This window comes from Theobroma umbraticum, unplaced genomic scaffold, assembly GCF_002168275.2.
Source record: "Theobroma umbraticum cultivar Fairchild unplaced genomic scaffold, ASM216827v3 scaffold_50.0, whole genome shotgun sequence".
NCBI lineage: Eukaryota > Viridiplantae > Streptophyta > Magnoliopsida > Malvales > Malvaceae > Theobroma > Theobroma umbraticum.
In genome coordinates, this window is record NW_018397261.1 from 2,394,560 (window position 1) to 2,413,336 (window position 18,777).

Consider the following 18,777-nt stretch of genomic DNA (forward strand, 5'->3'; position numbering starts at 1 on the left):
GGTCACTCACAACTCATATCAATATTTATTGAAACTATACAAAATCAATAATAATTGACACACAATGAAGAAGATTAAAACATATTAATTGAACAATTGACAAACTATAGTACAAAAAATGTGGTAGCATCAAGAACCTGCAAAGTCTCATTTAAAAGTAATGTAAACAAAATATTTTATATAAACCTTAAAAAAAATTTCTATTTGATACTCACATTGTTAATTATAAAAATTTATAAAATCTTAAAAATAAATATTAAAATATTTTAAATATTTAATCATATAAAATAAAATGTTTTCATTTCTTTCTCCGAAATCTCTCTTCCACGCTTCTCTTGTTCATCATCTCCAAACATCCAAACTAAAGTCTCACAAAGAACACGTGTGTGCGCGTGTATTTGTGAATATACATAAACATATATTTTGATATTTTGTCCAAAAATATCGTAACCTTATAATAAATTATAAATCAAATTAAATCAATCTAATGGGGTCTTTAATTAGCATGACTCAAAAATGTTGGCCTCTCATTTTTATGTGCTTGTCTAATAGAAGATTGATTTCTCTTTTTTTAGGGTTGAGGAGTGCTACTATTTGACTTATTTTCATAAATGTATATACCATTTTGTTTGTCTTAATTTTTTAATTAATGATTAACGAAACGAACTTAATTAATTACCATGATTTTGGGAAAACAAAATTAAACACACATATATGCAATAATCGGAATTGATGCAATGACTTGATCTATGTGACATATATATGGTGTAGGGTATTATTAATTAGAGATGAACTTGCACTTGCATGGTGTGCATTCAAGCATGCCAAACACATGCATCCATTCAATTGATAAGGTGTGATAGTGATATTGCGACATGAAGAAAGGATATCATTGAGAGTAAAATGGGTATCCCCCACATGCGAAACAGGTGAAGAGACCACATGTGGTATGCTTGAAGTGTATTATTAGGCAAGGCCAACTAACCCTTTCATAATCATCTCAGCCCATGTTCCAAGGGAACATTACTCATTACTCAATTCACCCTCCCCTTGATTGCCACATTATGCCTTAAACTTTTTCTAACATTTTCTTATCCATCATTTTTGCATGTATAGGCATATCATCAAATCCATGGCAGAATTATAATCAACAAAGGGTCCCCTTATTATCAAGTTTATCCAATCAATAATATCATAAATGTCATGATGAGTGAGAGAGAGGAAGAGAAAAGAATAATGAGCTCATATGTGGTTTCTAGAAAGTATCTTGGGATTGAGTGAACAGGAAACAAGGATCTCATGTTGTAGGGCCAGTATATAGAATTAAGGAACATACATCTAGGATCCCTTGTCATTTTTAACCTTAATATAGTTGAGAATGATAAGGGATTGGGATTGTAGGTATGATCTTAGGCTGTAAATAAAGTGGCTTTTGATTGGAAAATCAGCTTCCTTTCCTAATCAAAGAAGACAAATTATTAATCTTTTAATAAATACCTCTTACTTTATGTTATGTGTGGTAGATACGAAGTAATGGATTGTCTTCCTAACTTTTCGCCCCATCAATATATATCTTGACTTTGATTTATATTTTAACCAAGCTTATAAAAACTATACAATGTTTGAATCAACTATAAGTAGGAGCTGATTTTTCTTTCCGAGGGGAAGACAAGGTCACATACCTTCAATTATACATAAGGATATAAGCCAATCTCTTGAGACATAAAAGAAGTTTGCAAGGGAGATTCAACCTGTTTAATGCTCACTACCCATAATTAAACTAGTCAGCTAGTTGCTTACTTTGTAAACAAGGAGATGATTCTGTAATTAGGCAAAATGAGGCGTCTACCTCAAGCAAACAGCCTATTTACAGGCAGATGAACTGTTATCGTATCATAAAAAAGAGAAAAAAAGAAAAAAGGCATGGACCATCAACCATGTATAGAAGATTTCATTTTCCTTGTTAAATTCTGAAACAAAGTACAAATTGGAGGAAAAATCAACATCTTGCAATGACTTTATAGTTAAGTTACCACCATGAACTACTATATATATATATATATATGAGGAATAGTTATAGAATTAAAATTTACAGGTCATTCAGGATCCAAACACATCTATGGCACATGGCTTAGAAATAATAATTAAGGGTGTGACCAACAACCATATGAAGAATAAATTGGATTGGTTAAGGACCTAAAGAAACAGCAAATGGCAGCAGGGATTAATTAAGAACCATAATTACCAACAACAATTAATTGGATTTAATGGGCTATTTCCTCGCTGTCTATTGGGCCCGGCTTTTAGAGTGGGGCAAACCACATCTGTGAGTTATTAGGGTGGGCCCAAAATTAGGGTGCTGGTAGGTCCGCGAGACTTGTCATTTTTTTTTTTTCCAAAAAAAAGGGTAAAACAGAGCATGAGATCATAACAGGCCCCACTACAACAGGTTGGGGGCACATGGAGCCATAGTTGTTTGCCATCTACTCTTCTGAATCCAAACGAATAATAAAAGGATGTGCTACTTTTGAGATGTTCCTCCGAGTCTAGGCTATCCAAACATGGTGGTTGGGCTTCACATTCCTGCTCAGCAGTCAATGGCAACGACTTTGCATCAGGGGATGATGGTGACAGCAACGAGGAACATCAAAGATTAACGAGAGAATCTATCAACGAATACGTATATCATTTTAATATTTATCAGAAATTTTAAAGAATTCTAAACCATCAAAAGTATCAAATTTTAATAATCCAAACATGAAACATTAAATTTTGATATATATATATATATATATATATATCAGAATTTAATCTTATTTACATATAACGTTTCTATCTGTCTCTTCATTTTCAAATCCATATGATTTAATATCTATACGTGTACACATGTACGTACACATATGCACACATCTCTATCTGCCTTTCAATTAATATTAATTTTAGGGATTTGATTTTCCAAGTTGCAGAGTCACTATCATGTGAAAAGAGAAGAAAGGAAAACAGAAATCGTGGAATGCGATTGACTGATGTTGATCTCCTTCATCCACCATTTTAATTTGGTTGTACCATCCCCAATATTCTTTAATCACTCACTGCGTATTTGTTCCCGGACCATCGTTTGCTCTTCTTGGAATTTGGAACCCTTTAAAGAGCAAAATTGTTGGCACTTTTCCAGGCTCGTGCCCATATCAAGGGAAAAAAGGCCATCTCAAGGTGGAAGCAGCCAGTGTAAATTATGAAAGGCCGAAAAGGTTTTACGATCAGCTGCAATTACAAAAAAGCCTATAGTGTTCTACTGTTACATTGGAACAAACTCCAAATGAATCTCAGCTAACATCACTTCAAAAGGGCACCCAATTAAAGGATTTATTTTACAACTTATCCTGCAAAATCCGACAACATCAGCAAAGGGAATTAAGGGGCTTGTCATTTCTTTTTGTCTATAATTTGGCAGTAGAAATCCCAATGTGGATTTGACTCTGTGATAGCCGGTTGCCCAAATGGATTTTGCTCAACGTACTTCTGAACATTCTCTGCCGCAGCTAACCCTTCCACATATGTTCGAATATCTCCTCCACATCCTGTTGCATACATCATTTAACGATAACAATTGCAACAACACGTGTAAACAAGGAAAGATAAAATAAAGGAATTAGGTACACTACAGATGACCATAAAGGCAAACTCCAATAGCAGATCTGTAACATGAACTGATGTTATCTTATCAGGGTAATGATCCATAGAACCACTAGCTTCTTTCTTTTGTTTTTGGCTCTTTTTTTTTTTTTTTCTTATCAGGCTCAAATGGGATAAAACATCACTAGGTATATGTCCAAATTACAGGCAAACCAAAATTCGTTGTATCCCAAGACATTGGAAGAGAATTTTTTTGAGGACCCAGGCTCACAGAATTCGTTGATCCTGCAAAACTTAAATGAAAAATAGCAACAACAGCCAAGGTCGACTATAATTCAATGTGATTTCCCTCAATGATGTTTCACGCTACCTAGATGATAAACATTCATACAAGTGAGTTGTGATCATGGCTAGAAAACTACACAAGTATGAAAACTGGTATCGTGCAACTTCACTGTTCCATACTGTGAATGCAGCTTTAAAACACAGATACCTGCAAAAAAGTACTTTGATCCAACAAGTTTAAGGTTTCAATAGAGGTAAGGTAGGATTTACAGAACCTACTTAACAAGATCTACTATTACCTTTTCTCTACTGTGAATAAGGACAAAAAGAAAAGATCAACCATATGCCCCCTATGAATGACCAAGCAAGGCTTAGATACTACATGCCAGTCTATCTTTCTGTGTACCTTTAATTTCCAAAAAATGCTAGCCCATATCTCACCTAATGAAGAATCTTTGGTATCCCTGTATTGGTAAGGATATGGAAATACAGCAGTGTTTGCCTAACAATGAAAAGATTAAGGCTAGCATTAGTATTAGAGCACCATTCGAATTTCAACAATCTGAGGTGTTAAAGAAGTCACATGCCCCCAGTGCATAATCAAATCGAAGAATAATAATTAAAAACTCACAGGATTGTGCAAAGCCTTATATGGGGAATCATCCAACAATAATGTGTTTGATTCATCATACTCTCCCTTCTCCCATGGAACATTAGGTGACTGCCTCCCCCATAATTTACTTAGCTCCTTCAAAACAAGCGGTTTTTTCTTATCCTCAATGGTTTTGAATTTTGTTTTTGTACATTGCTTTCGATGCTGCATGAAACTCACATCATGATATCAATAAGTTATACACAGCATAAACCCATTGATGCAATATGAATATAACTGGAAAGAAACTGCTTTTAGTGGATCGTCTACAAAAGATGATGAAGATTTCAAGAATAGTGCTTTCAAAAAAAATTACAAGAACAGTAATATCACTCACGATTGGCAATATGGTAAACCTTTGCAAGCAGAATCTTTAATGGAAAAGCAACCGCACACTACTTAAACGTAATATCAGACATTAACATAATAGATATTGTTAGCAGACTTCAGGTTTACCCTAATGCCAACCTTTTAAGCTTGCAATAGGAAGATAGATGGATGTAATCTTTGATTTGTTCTATTATCAAACCTAGACAATTAGAAGCTAGATAACTTACTATTGCAGCTGAAAACAAGTATGGTAGCATATCAATATGAAACTCCAAAGAGCAGAATCTACCAGTTCGCTACTAATTTGTCTATGAAATGACTTTCTATTAGTTCACATTTGCAGAAACACAGCAGCCTTCTAGTAAAAACATTGAGGGATGAACTGTAAACAAATCAGCTCAAGGTAGATGCTAAGAAAAGATGATAGTGAAGAAGCAAAGGACTTCCAATGAGAAAGTCACTACTATAAAGCAACCCTATATGTGGATGTTGATAGAATAAGTAAGAAACCTTAGCCAACAGTTGGCCATAACATAGCTAGTCTTCATAAATATTACAACAAATTTCATGACACTTAACCCCACAGCAGTCTATGTGTGGCTTCAGTTCCTTTTTAGTCAAACTAAACTTTACTAAAAGTGTTTGATTTTTAGAAACAGCCAACATAAACAGAATTTATTAATTAAAAATAAAATAAAATGAACCACGCTACTTAGGTTCAGTTTCGTCTATGTACTACTTTGAGCATTCATACTTGGGATCCAATTGGCCAGATTGGATAGGTTTAGAGCTGTTGGGCATTAATATGTGTTAAGTGTTAGATGATTATACATTCATAACATATGGATGTATTTGTATTTAGGTAGATATTTAAGTATATAAAAACTCTATTTATAATATATGTAATTTGTATATTGTTCAGTTCAGTTTAAGTATGTCTTATCTTAAAAAACCACAAACTAATTGTTACCGGTTACAAAATGTCGACAGAACTGAAAGAACCAAACAGATGAAACCACCTTACTTGATTAACTAATCATGTGAGAATAGCTCATTGATTGAAGGCCAAATCACATGATGAAAAAGAAAAGTAGAAAATGTTATAGAATAATTAGCTAACCAAAATTTTGGCAAGTTATCACATTTATCAGCAATAGATAAATAACAGCTGGAGATGCTACTTACCCAACAGAAAAGCAGATTACGTCTCCATTTCTTCAGAAGAAAACCAACCAACCTCTTCACATTTTTACTGCAACAACAATTAATAGCAACATGGTCAACGCACAATGCTGATCATGAAAGAATATTACATTCTCTGGTGCACTTATGTGACATAGCATCTTTAAAGAAAGCATGGTTAACTATGTAAAAAGATTCCCATGCAAAGGCAGGAGCATACTTAATTCTTGATGACCAGATTCCAACGTTAAATGTCCTAAAGCAAAACTCGAGAAAATCATCACAAAATGGTCTCTTAAAAACTGAAAACAAAAAAAAAAAACAGTGAGCAACGGTCAAATTAGAATTAATGGAAGGGCACAAAAAAAAAAAAATTCAAATGCTTCTACTTTAAATATCATATTTTACCTCCTTTCCCTGATAATCTAATATCCGGCTTGAATTCACCTGGGTTTTGAACAACATCTACAAGAATTCCATTCAAATCAAGCACAAGAAGCTTTTTCTTAGGATGACTGCTGCATATTCTTTCTAGCGAAGGGTACAATGTTCGTGACAAAGTGTTCTCTTTAACGGTAGCCTTTAGTGCAACGTCATCTTTTGCGACAACCAAGTTTGATGGAGAAGGAATAAATTCTTCCATGTTGGTTTCTACCTTGACATCCTTTTGGTCTGGATACTTGCACAAAGACTCCTTCAATTTCTTTGCTCTTTTTCTTTTCCTTCCTTTGAGTGCAGCTTCACTGCCTGTGCTGTTGCCAAAAGCTTCCTCCAAAAGCCGAGCTGGCATAGCATGCTCCCCAAGCAGTACTCCATGTAGCCTTCTTTCAGATATGCCAGTTGTAGGTTCCTTTTCTAAATGGTCAATTGAACTCTGTATCATACCATTCTCCTGGACAGGTTCAAAAGTATCTCCCAAGAGATCGGAAGACTTTTTCCTTTTCCTGTGATACGTTTTTACAATTTTCCCTATCTGAAAGGTTTTGTTATCTTTTAATTCTGGAATAACAAGATCCCCATCAACACGGAGATCTTGTGTTTTCACCCTACTGGTACTTGCAGTTCGTGGAGAATCACTTTGCTTATCAGGTATCAGAGAATTTCCCTTCATATTTTTCAACTCTACATTTTCTGAAATAGACATAAGATCCTCCTTTCTATTAGTTATTTGAGTTACAGGACACATATTGTTATTTTCAGCTTCATTATCATCCCTGTCATTCCTCCTTGAGCTAACATCATTATCCTCCAGAACACTAAGCCTTGTCCTCTCTTGTTTCTCCTTCTTCCTCTTCCTTTTCCTTTCTGATTGAACTGTTTGTTCATTCAATTGAGTTCCTTTCATTCCAGACTCTAAACTAATATTCTCCAGAGTCTCCACATCTTGATTCGCCTCTTCTTTTAATCCAGACTCTGAACTAACATGCATTTTGAACTCCATATGAGAATCATTTTGCTTTTCATCTATCAAAGAATTTTCTTTCCTATCTCTCAACACTAAAACACACTTTGCATCCAATTTCTCAAATTGCTCGGGTTTAGCCACTTTACGCTTCCCCCTCCTCCTCCTTTTTCTTTCTGGGCGAGCCAGTTGTTCATTCAATTGACTCCCCTTCAATACAGACCCTAAACTAATTTTATTCAAAGTCTCTACATGCGAATCTCTTTCCCAGAGAGAATCCTCCATTAATGAATTTGCCCCTTCCTTCAACCCTGACTCTAAACTAACATTCAGCTTAGACTCGTCCCAGGAAGCACTTTGCATTTCATCTATCAAAGAATTTTCTTTCCCATCTCTCGGCTCTACAGCTGACTTCTGATCCAATTTCTCAAATTGCCCAGCTTTAGCCATTTTGTGCGCCCTCTTCCTCTTTCTTTTCTTTTCTGAATCAGCCGGTTGTTCATTCAATTGGCTCCCGTTCAATGCAGGCTCTAAACTACTTTTCTCCACTGACTCTAAACTAACATTCACCTTAGACTCCACATGAGAATGACTTAGATTTTCATCTATAATGGAATTTTCCTTCCCGTCTCTGAACAATAGAACAGCCTTTGGCCCTTCTTCCCCATTTTGCCCACGTACGGCCTTTTTACGATCCTTCTTCCTCTTTCTTTTCCTTTCTGAATGAGCCGGCTGCTCATTCAATTGACTCTCCTTCAATCCAGAATTGGAACCAATATTCTCCAGGGTCCCTAAATGTGAATCTCTTTCCACAAGAGTATCCTTCACTGATGAATGCACCTCTTCCTTCAACCCCAACTCTACACTAACATTGACTTTAGACGCATCAATCAAAGAATTTTCTTTCCTCTTTTTCTTCCTACGCATACGAGTCAAATGCTCTGTTTCTAAACAAGCATCCTTACTTGACCAATTTTCCCCTTCCTGCAACCCCGAATCTAAACTAACATCCGCCTTAGACTCTAAATTCGAATCTGTTCCCAAAGAAGTTTCTTCCTCTTTCAACTCAGCACTGCCATTTTGGATAGCCCGATGCTTCCTCTGCTTCTTCATTTTATTCTTTTCTGAACGACTCGATTTGACATTGGAAAGCGATGACTCTGGAACACTACTCGATTCCATTTTTTCATATAACTTGAAGGTTGGTCCTCCTGTTTCTATTAAGCGAACATTAGAAACCCAAAAAAAAAAGAAAAAAAAGACAGAAACACTAGATTGGAGCTATATTTGAGAAATTTGAATCGAAGAAGCAAAAATTTCCTCACCAATAAACCAATAAATATAAGTTAAGTTAATTAAGGTTTCTGAGAAAAGGGGGGAAGATTCTGAAAGAGTACCGTAAATTTAAGCAGCGCTGCCCACTTGTTGCATTGCAGTGTAGGGTTATACTGTTTTGTTCCTCATTCTCTCTAAAACCCAAACACAAGTGAAAATTAATAAAAGAAATATGAATAAGGCTTTTTGTTTATTATTGCAATTGAATGATAAGCCACTTTCACAGCTTTCCTTGTTGGTTCAGTTGGGACCAAAACGACCTCCTTTTTGGAGTACGCAAGAGAGGGGCTTTGCTCTTCAAACAAAACTATATAAGAGAGGGTTTTCAGGTTTTTTCGAAGAATAGAGAGATGGAAATAGGAAGATATGGGAAATGGAGAACCATAAAAGCCGCCAGCTTGGTTCAGATCTAAATAAAATCCATTGCACGCACTCGCCCTTACTACCCCGCTTGATTTTTTTTTTTATTTTTTTTCATAATCTTGTGTCATATGTTCGGAACAATACTCTGTTGATATTCGTTTTGTGGATGAATTTTCCATTAAAAAATTAATCGACAAAAATTTTTATTGATAATCTGATTTCATTGAATTTTAGCAAAATTTATTGAAAAATTCTCCGATCGATATGTTTGTCAATAAATTCATTGAAAAATAGAAACTGTCGAAAGACAAAATTTCTATCAAAATAATTTCCACTGAAATTTCGATAAAACTCTTAATGAAATTCCAACATAATAGCTCATTATTTTTAAAGAAAATCTAACCTAATTTTGTAAAAAATTCATAACAATTCCGTCGAAAGCACAAACGCATTCTGTTGAGAGTGCCTACGCAATCCCTTGAACCGTGTGTAAAAACTTCATAATTTCGTCGCTAATTTTATCAAAATTCCTTATGCATATATGGGATGCCACTTCCTCGAGTTTCACATACGAATTGCGAGATTGATACAGAATAAAGTAATTGTTTTATGAAAAAAATGAATATTTATCAAGAAAATAATAATACAATTTTTTATTGAAAGAAATACGCATTCCATAGTTTATTATAAAAATTGCAAATCCTACATATGATAGAATTTCTCCAGAAAATTTCTATGACAAATTTCTTGAAAGATTCTTAATCCTAAATGTTTGTGTTTTACACATCGAAACTTACACTTTTTATTAAAAAAAATTAATTATACACGAATAAAAGAAAGTGGTGAGGACTTTTCAAAATCATCAAGATATAAAAATGTGCCTTAATTTAATTAATCAACCTAACACTCAATCCTAAAAACCCGATTCTGTTTTGTATTATTGGCACTTGCCCAAAATAATTTAAAACAGGAGGCGAAAAAATAAAAGAGAAACAAACAAGAGAAGGAGATTAAATTGGTATGAACAAAAAGATAATAGTTAATTTTTATTTGGAAAAGCAAAAGCATCAATTTTCCATTTCATTGTAACAATCGAAAACAAGACCAACCAAGATCTGGAAGGGTCAATTTTCCATTTCATCAAAGTTAATTGAAAATCAGTCCATTTAGGCAAAAGAAAAATTCCATGCACTTAAGAACTTGGCAGGTTTTCCTTTTCTGTATGCACACCTAATGAACAACACAATTGGCTAATGAATCTTGTATTCGGGATCTTCAACCAATTCCCTTTTGACATATGCAAGTTTCCATATAAAGCATCACTTCTCCTCACAATGATCGCATAGCCAATGAAAAACACTAGATATCTACAAGCAGGGAATGATATACAAACAAAATACTATAGAAACTTGATTCCTTTTCGTTCTTGGTTCACTATTTTTAACCAAAAGAAAGACAAGATGTTCATCATATTCATGTGAAAATTAAACACACCTTTCTGGATCCTCCTTTGGGTTTTGCTGAGACTGATAAATAATCTCTTGCCTTGATCACCTTTACAGACTATACAAACCAACTTCTAACATCACCAACTCAAAATTTCTCATCCTTTCTCAAAGCGCTGCAACAAACACATTAGTTTTCAAAGCTTCAATGCCACAGGCACATGGAAGGAAAGAAACTCACGTGTCTAATCAGAAGTCTACTCCAGTGAAAATGCCAGGGATCAAAATGTTGATGCCAAGTCTTACACTTTGACATACTTATCAACATAACCCTGCAAACACGTGATGCGAAAATATTTTATAAAACTGAATTTAAAACATCATCACCACACCTAGCAAAACCAACAATCTGCACAAATCAACCTTTCAGCCATTAGTTTAAGCTCTATGGAACTTTATGAAAGAAAAGTCAAGCGTCAACTTCTCCAACAGAGTAGTCATGATTATGTGTGAGAAGTCACTGAAAATATCAAAAATGAAGGCAACTGTAAAGAAGTTGGTCATCACTAATAGGCATGGCACTCATTAAACATTACTGCCTTCTCTTTTGCAACATATGCATGCCTAAGGAAGCTTCAAGTTGATTCCATGCATGGTTTCTCACAGCATAAACATAAAATAATCCAACCAAAATAAATAAATCAAATTATCAAAACATACCCAAACAAATTTTAGTGTGCCCCAGGCATGTCTTTTTGGGGGAGAAAAAAAGAGAGAGAAAAAAAATTTAGTGTGCCCCTATTGCAGAAGTACATCACATAAAATGACCCTTGCCATGTTAGTTTCTGCAAGAAGATAAAAAGGACCAGATGAGAATTTACCATCACAAGTTTCGTCAATTTCCGCTGAGATGACTCAATGTATTGATCAATCTTTCCACGAGATTTAGGTATCTGGTGGCTCTTCATAGCTCCTGACACCTTATCAACAGTCTTCTTGACAATAGTCTTAAAAGCCTCCTTGCTCATATTACCCTGTCGCCATGATGGCTTTAAAACCTCCTTTACAAAATCTGCAAGGGCAACCTTGAAAAGCTTCATTGATCTCGAACCTTTGTTCTCTTTGCTCTTCCCTGGAGACTTTATCTGATCAATCTCAATCTCACCAGTAGTCATGTTAACTTCAACTTGATTACTAGGGCTTCCATTCTCAACGTCTCCCACTTCAGCATCAGCAGTCTCACCAAATTCCTCATTATCTGCAGATGCTGCAGAAGCAGCAGCTCCACCATCTTTCCTCTTGTCATTTTCCTCAATATCCAATGGTTTGTTGGAACCGGTAAGCCCCAATAAGATGTCAGAATCACCAGTCACTTCCAACTTTTGAATATAATCAAATTTTCTGGATAACCTTGAAGATGGCTCAATGCTATCAAAAAGAGGATCATACTGGTCACCACCTGATCTAGGAAAATTCTGCCCAATGGCCCTAGCAGAATTGGGTGAGGAAGTTGCTTGTTGTGATCCAATACTTCTCCCATCGACCGGACCATGAGTCAAACTGAAAGGACTGTTATTGTAGGTTTTATCTTTTTCTTGCCTGAGAACATCAGAACTGTATTTAGAATTTAGTGGCTGGTCAAGTGCAGATGCATATGGATCAGGAAAAGTTGAACTAGTTGATCCTCCAATATCAACATGGTGGGATGTTGTGTCCCTAATATCTGGTGGATCTTTCATGGAAGAATTCATCTTCCCAGTAAGATTATGAATATTGTCAACCATAGGGTGCTGTGAACTGTTTGGTGTTTGTTGCTGCTGTGAATAAGGATGAATATATGAAGACGAGTTTGAAAGGACACCTGATGGCAAACTCTCACCAGGAAATGGTTGCATTTTGTTTCCCAGCAACTGTTCTGAAAAGGGTATAGTATGAGGATGAGTGTTGCCCTGAGCAAAGGAATTTGAAGCAATAACATTGTGTGTTGGAGGTTGTGTTAAGCCATCATCTCTAGACATACTAGGAGCTCCAAATTGTTGAATAGGCATGTTATAGACAGGCAAAGAAGCATGCAAGAAAGGTCGATTTGCTTCCCGAATTGGTAGATAAGCTTGTTGCTGAAACCCATCAGACTGAGAATGTACAGGAAATTCAGTTGGGTAAGATCTTGGACCAATCTGGGAACCAAAATCATTCCTCAGAGGCAAGTGACTCTGCTGAAAATGTGAAGAAACGCCAGGAGTTACAGTTCCTGAATTTACAGTTGCATCCTGTAGTGGCAATGGTGATGGTGGAGGCAAGGAAGTTGAAGAGGAATTTGGCTGTAGAGCAAAGTAAGAATGTTGGTTGGGTAACATGTAAGAAGGAAAGCTTTCCCCAGAAGATTGAAACATGGAAGATGCAGTCTGATGCTGTTTCATATGTGGATTATCTATACACTGTGAGTGTGGGAAAGAAGGGGAGGGTATTTGAGAAGGATGATTATAGAGCTCCATTGTATTTGGATGAGCATTGCTCTTTGTATGCCTATTTGGTGAGGATGTAGTAGTTTTAAGTGGAGAAGAATCAGATATAGATGAGTTATCTGATTGTAGAGGCGGGCAATCAGCATTTTGACACACCTGATCTAAAGGACTGGAGAGAGACTTCTGGCCAGAATTTTTGAAAGACAAAAGTATTTTCATAGAGGCATTATCACATGACTTCAGTTTATCAATATAACCAACCGACGAGGCATCAACAATTGAAGGGTGGTGCAATTCTGCTGCTTGTTGACAATCCTCGTTAGTGACAGCACTAGGTCCTTCCTGCTTGTTTTCTACCAAATGTCCTCCGAACACAGGGGCAGGAATATCTCTACATTTCTCAGATGTAACTATGTGATACTCAGTTGATTGACTATCTTGATTATGAACACCTCCACCAACAGAATCTTCTCTTTTGTGATTAATATTAACACCTCCACCAACAGAATCTTCTCTTTTGTGATTAATATTCATATCTCTTGAAGCGAAAAAATCACTATACGGTTTCACTTCTGGATCTCTAACTTCATCATGATCGTGATCACCTACCCTCTCAGAGATCCGCTTGATCTCTTCAGGAATATTAGTCCTAGAACTCTGAGGAAACTCCAGATACTGCTGTTTGTTCCTTTGCCGCAATGGTTCATCACCCTTGCTAAAATCACGGTGCAGATAACGACAAGATGCTCCGCGGTAGCACCTGCCTCGACGAAAGTCAAAACAGTCAGGCATCTGTCCCTTCACTCGTCTCTTATTCTCACCAATGAATTTACCTGCCCGCCGAAAATTAGGAGACCTGCTCTTGCTCCTATGATTTCTAGGAGACCTGCTCCTGCTTCTGCGATTTCTGGGAGACCTGCTCCTGCTTCTACGATTTCTCAGAGACCTGCTCCTGCTTCTACGATTTCTTGGAGACCAGCTAAAACAAGAAGCAAGAAATTTAAAACTTTCCACAACTCATAAACAAGGAATGCAACATGAGTTTGTAAGGAAGATAACTCTTTTTAAGATGTCATATTTCCTAAAAGATAAATTAAAAAAAAAAAAAAACTCCAAGCCATAAACCAACAGACAAACAATTTGAAATAAATACCTGCGAGATCTGCTTCGCTTCTCCCTTCTCCTCCGTGGACTTCTCCTTCTTCTATCAGGAGGTGAACGGCTCTGACTTCTGGTCCAACTTCTGCCTCTTCTATGCGTCCCAATATAGTGTGAATCATCATCACTATCACTAGCACCATCCCTGGCCAATCGCCCAAACTTATCTACTTTCTGTTGAGTGAAACCAAGAGTCCCATTTTCTTCCTCTTGCCTATTTACCTTGCTAAACCTAGCACTGTCAACACTAGCACCAACCATGACATTTTCCTTCTGGAAAACCTCCACAGAAGCAGCATGACAAATAGAAATTTGATGTACGTGCTTATTATTAGCACGTTCATTCCCATTTACACTAGTGGTTGTGACAGTGCCTTCAACCACTTCTGAACTCGCAACTGCACATGGCATGCTTGATATATAGAGTGGTCCAAACCCCTTTTCAGTCATGCAGTGACTACTAACATTCTCCAAACTAGACCCAGCATCTCTATGCAAATTAGCACCTAACGAAACACGTGTACTTTCAATGCAGATCTCAACATCTTTTTCTGAGTTGTCATCAGAAGCATAGTCTTGCAGAAGTCTGAATGGACTGCCACCTTTTGCAAGTTGACTGGAAGTATCTAATTTCTCCAAACTAGTGACTACGGGCTGCTCGGTAGGTACAGCTAAATTCTTGACTGCAATAACTTTGGAAACTGCTGCCCCAATTGCCTCTTTGTCAGCATTGGCAATACCTTCTGGACCTAAATTTAAGAGGGAAAAATCTTTAAAACTCACTAAACATACAACAAATAAGAGCAAATTACATGAGACAAAGACATGTCAATGAATATTCTGGAATATTACAAAACTAGGTAAAACAGCATTCTGGGGCCATCAGCAAGTAAAAATTGATAGGTGATTAATTTCTATAAAGCAAACAATTTTGTAAATGAAATACATACTAGGGAAACAGGACAAGCAAAACAAAGAGGGCTTAATATGATAATTAGATATTAAATTGACCTTGTTCACCCAATCCTGAACTGCCAGCAGCTGATTCTTTTTCAGACGAAACATCCTTGTATGAATTGCATTCTGCTGATATCTTCAGTGGATGTAACTGCTCTTTTACGTTAAGCATGTTGTTATTGATATCACACTGACTGTCCAGGCCTCCAAGTGACCGATTTGTTTCCTGCTCATCATCAATTTGGGTGATATCATCTTGACATCACCCACCAGAAAAAAGAAAAAATAAATATAGAAAAAATCAGCATGCAACTGTAAGTAGATAGTACTAATAATCAGATAATATACTTAAAAACACAGTTCATAACATAACATCTTTGGATATCCCTAATAGAATATGACTTGTGCTCTGGTTGAGTTACCATTAATAAGTTTCAAGGAAGTCTATACGAACAAGATCAGTAGTGATTCTTTTGGAGCTCATAACACATAAAATGGAAAATATTTTTACATGATGTTAAAAGATTCTAAACCAATAGGAAGCAAAAGCTAAAAGGATTCTGAACATTAGGAAGCAGAAGTTAAAATAATTCTGACCATTAGGAAGCATAACTATAACAAAAAATGCCAACCTTCCATCTCCATGTCAGAATCATCAGGCAAATAAGACGCAGCAGCAATCACCAAATTGAATGGTTGCTCTGAAGGCTCATTTTTTGAAGGCGTCAAAGTTGAATTCCCTTGCTGTTCATCTAATTTACATGACAAAATACTTTTCTTTTTCATCCACTGGAAAAAATCATGTGCTATTGCAGCCTCACTTCCCAGCTCACCACCATGCAAAAATGCATACTCTGGCTTGCCAGATTCTTTTTGACGAACCATTTCCTCATAATCAGGACCATTCTTAGCAATACACTGGCATAAAGCTTCAATCCTTTCAACAACCTTTTCATCAGTTGGCTTCAGAGGAGTGGAAGAGTGATCATTTGTCAAACATTCTTCTAACGATAACTTATCTCCAACCAGAGAACCCATGTCACAGCCATTCCCCACTCCCTTATTCAGAGAGCCATTATCTGCAATTAAATTATGTTTGACCTGATTTGGAGCAGCAACTTCATCCATGGAACCTGAAGCACTTAACTTAGAGCCATCTGAGTCCAAATTACAGGGCAAGTTGGAAGAAATTTGGACAGGCTTAGAAGATGAAAAAGGAGTAGAGGTTGAAGGCGGAGGAGATGGTAGAATAGGCGGTGAAGAAGAGGGTGGAGGTGGTAGTGGAAGGGAAGCCGTAGACAGCACATTATGGTCTCCACCTGTTGAGTGTACAAGGCTTCCTAGTGGAGCTGGAGTAAAGAAACTAGTTGTAGGAGGGAGGGGTGGATGTGATGAGATATGCGGAAGTCCTGGCTTCTGAGGCAGAGGATTCACTGGAGCTCTATAAAATGTTTGTCCTTGTAACTGAGGAGGAGGAGGAGGAGGAGGTAATGCTCTAGGATGTGGCTGGGCCTGTGAAAGCTCTGTGTGAGATGCACTAATAGGAGAAGGAAGCACCAGTTGTGGCATATTATGTGCATTCTGTGTCCCTAACTGTGAATGATGTTGTGAGTTCTGTTGAGCAGTCTGATACATATGTGGCAATAAAGCACCTCGATGAACATGCATGGGTGGGTGTAGATAAGATTGACCTGTATTTGGCAACCCACCAGGTGGAATTTGATGAGGTGCAGCAGGACCATGCTGATACAATGCATAGGCCAATGGGCCCTGCTGGAAGTGAGGTAGAGAAGGTGGTGGACCTGGTGGGCGCTGCTGATATAGGGATGACATGGGCTTTTGAGTACCCTGTTGTGGCTGAGGATTATGACTCCCTTGAGTATACATCTCTTAATAGTATTACTGAAACCAAAAGTTCTAGCACAAAAAGCAGGTTGAATAGGTGTAGCCTTAAACTCAAGCCTCTAAATCCCCTGTGGAAAATCACATCCAAATCAGAGAATAGGTAAAAAAAAAAGGTTGACAACTAAGTGAAAGCCAGTTCCAAACACACAAAACAATAGGGAATCCAACAAGGAAGCAGCACAAACCTATAAAGCAATGAATTGCATTTCAGAACTACCTGAACAAGTTGTTCTCTTCAACTTACACATTAAACAGTCAAAATCAAATATATTTCACCAGAACCAACCAGAACAAATGGAAATCAGAAGCATATCGCTTTAAATTTCGATTTCAATTCCTTCAAATTTCAAACTACTAAGCAAAATATAACCGAGCAATATCAAAATCACTTCCTTTATTCACAAAAAAAAAATTCTCTAACCTACATATTTCAAATGCATTCAATCCTGTCAAAAAAAAAAACAGCAAAGGCTGAAAAAGCTTCAAATGCCACGTTCTGGAATTGAAATCAATGTTGAATTCTATTCAAATCCATAAGGAAACTCTGCAAAGCTAAGTTTAAACAAAAACGAAACTTTCCGTTTTCCATTCTTTTCCATCAACTTTTTCAGCAACCAAACAGCTAAAACCAAAAATACCAATAATTAAGGAGGCAAAACGACTATTTAATTAAAAAAAAAAAGAACAGCATCGAAGTAACTAAGTTAAAAAGGGAAAAAGATAAACGAATGAAAAAAAGAAGACGAAATAAATCAAAGTAACGGTGGCTTACCAGTTGAAAGTGGATAAAATGGAGAGACAATGGAAAAAAAAAAAAAGAAAAGGAACCCTAGAATTTGGAAAATATAGGAATTTAGACCATTTTTGAAGAGAAAAAGAAAGGTATTTTCGGAGTATATAAACCCTAATCAAAGCTTCTTTTGAGTTTGTGTCTCTGAGCTATGCTCCTGTGTGTTTCTCGCTTATTTTTTTGGATTTGGTTCATCTTCACTCAGCGTGAGAATAAAGAAAAAGTTTCTATTTTTATTTTCTTTATTAATTAACATAAAATAAATAAAACATTAAAAATTGCAAAAACAAACCCCCGAAGATGTTAGTCCTTGGTCACTTGAGCCCATTAACTTGTTGTGAATGGTTCGAAAGTGTAATTATTGCATATTAGTGCAATACATTAGACAAAGTGTGAAAATTTTGTGAGTCAAATCCATCTCTTACTAACTTTGTCTCACAAGTGCAATCTTTTCTTTTTGTTTTAATTATATATTATAATATATAGTTCTTGTTTGTCCTTTTATTTTTCAATTTTTTTAAAAAACAAAATCTAAAAACAAAAACTTTAAAAAAAGTTATAAAAATTTTTTTTCTCTTCTTTTAAAAACATATCAATTTTTTTCAAAAAATCTTTTTTTAGTACAAAAATATCCTCATCTATTAAAAACAATTTTAATATTATTTTTTCAAAAAATACGGAATTTCAATCCTTCTCCCTCTCTCTACAAATCACTCTCTCCAATACAAATCACCCTCTCCAAAACAAATCACGATCTCCCTCTTCTCTGCTTCTCTCAACAAAGAGTGCTAAAGAAAAAACATAAAACCCAAAATAACGAAATCTGAAATTTTTTTATTCTTACAAAATTAAGAGAATAGAATTCAAAATTG

General features: G+C 36.1%; 2 protein-coding genes across 4 annotated transcripts; both read right to left on the minus strand.

Annotated features, from left to right (window-relative positions):
- Positions 1-3,208: 3,208 nt before the first annotated feature.
- On the minus strand, positions 3,209-9,277 carry LOC110418038 (uncharacterized). Of its 2 annotated transcripts, none has more exons than XM_021430652.2 (7): positions 8,885-9,277; positions 6,494-8,698; positions 6,306-6,387; positions 6,089-6,155; positions 4,553-4,738; positions 4,363-4,423; positions 3,209-3,581 (listed from the first exon to the last, which is right to left on the minus strand). In XM_021430652.2, the coding sequence occupies exons 2-7, from the start codon at positions 8,667-8,669 to the stop codon at positions 3,427-3,429; spliced, it is 2,727 nt and encodes a 908-aa protein (XP_021286327.1). In that variant the 5' UTR covers positions 8,670-8,698; positions 8,885-9,277; the 3' UTR covers positions 3,209-3,426. The 2 variants fall into 2 exon arrangements, with proteins under 2 accessions (XP_021286327.1, XP_021286328.1); XM_021430653.2 differs by having other exon boundaries at positions 6,494-8,704.
- A 1,182-nt stretch (positions 9,278-10,459) lies between these two features.
- LOC110417594 (uncharacterized) lies at positions 10,460-18,125 on the minus strand. 2 transcript variants are annotated; one of them, XM_021430027.1, is made up of 6 exons: positions 17,888-18,125; positions 15,843-17,183; positions 15,265-15,465; positions 14,249-14,996; positions 11,512-14,074; positions 10,460-10,962 (listed from the first exon to the last, which is right to left on the minus strand). In XM_021430027.1, the coding sequence occupies exons 2-6, from the start codon at positions 17,095-17,097 to the stop codon at positions 10,933-10,935; spliced, it is 4,797 nt and encodes a 1,598-aa protein (XP_021285702.1). In that variant the 5' UTR covers positions 17,098-17,183; positions 17,888-18,125; the 3' UTR covers positions 10,460-10,932. The 2 variants fall into 2 exon arrangements, with proteins under 2 accessions (XP_021285702.1, XP_021285701.1); XM_021430026.2 differs by having other exon boundaries at positions 14,249-15,002.
- Positions 18,126-18,777: the final 652 nt, after the last annotated feature.

Bases quoted from the DNA above. Each gene is read 5' to 3' on its own strand.
- LOC110418038 (XM_021430652.2), bottom strand. From the start codon at position 8,669: ATGGAATCGAGTAGTGTTCCAGAGTCATCGCTTTCCAATGTCAAATCG. The intron at 4,739-6,088 runs GTAAGTAGCATC...AGTTTCATGCAG, and splicing joins GTAATCTGCTTTTCTGTTGG to CATCGAAAGCAATGTACAAA. The intron at 4,424-4,552 runs GTGAGTTTTTAA...TTTCATTGTTAG, and splicing joins ATAAGGCTTTGCACAATCCT to GCAAACACTGCTGTATTTCC.
- LOC110417594 (XM_021430026.2), bottom strand. From the start codon at position 17,097: ATGTATACTCAAGGGAGTCATAATCCTCAGCCACAACAGGGTACTCAA. The intron at 15,003-15,264 runs GTCAATTTAATA...TCTTAAATTTAG, and splicing joins TTCAGGATTGGGTGAACAAG to GTCCAGAAGGTATTGCCAAT. The intron at 10,963-11,511 runs GTAAATTCTCAT...ACGTGTTTGCAG, and splicing joins AATTGACGAAACTTGTGATG to GGTTATGTTGATAAGTATGT.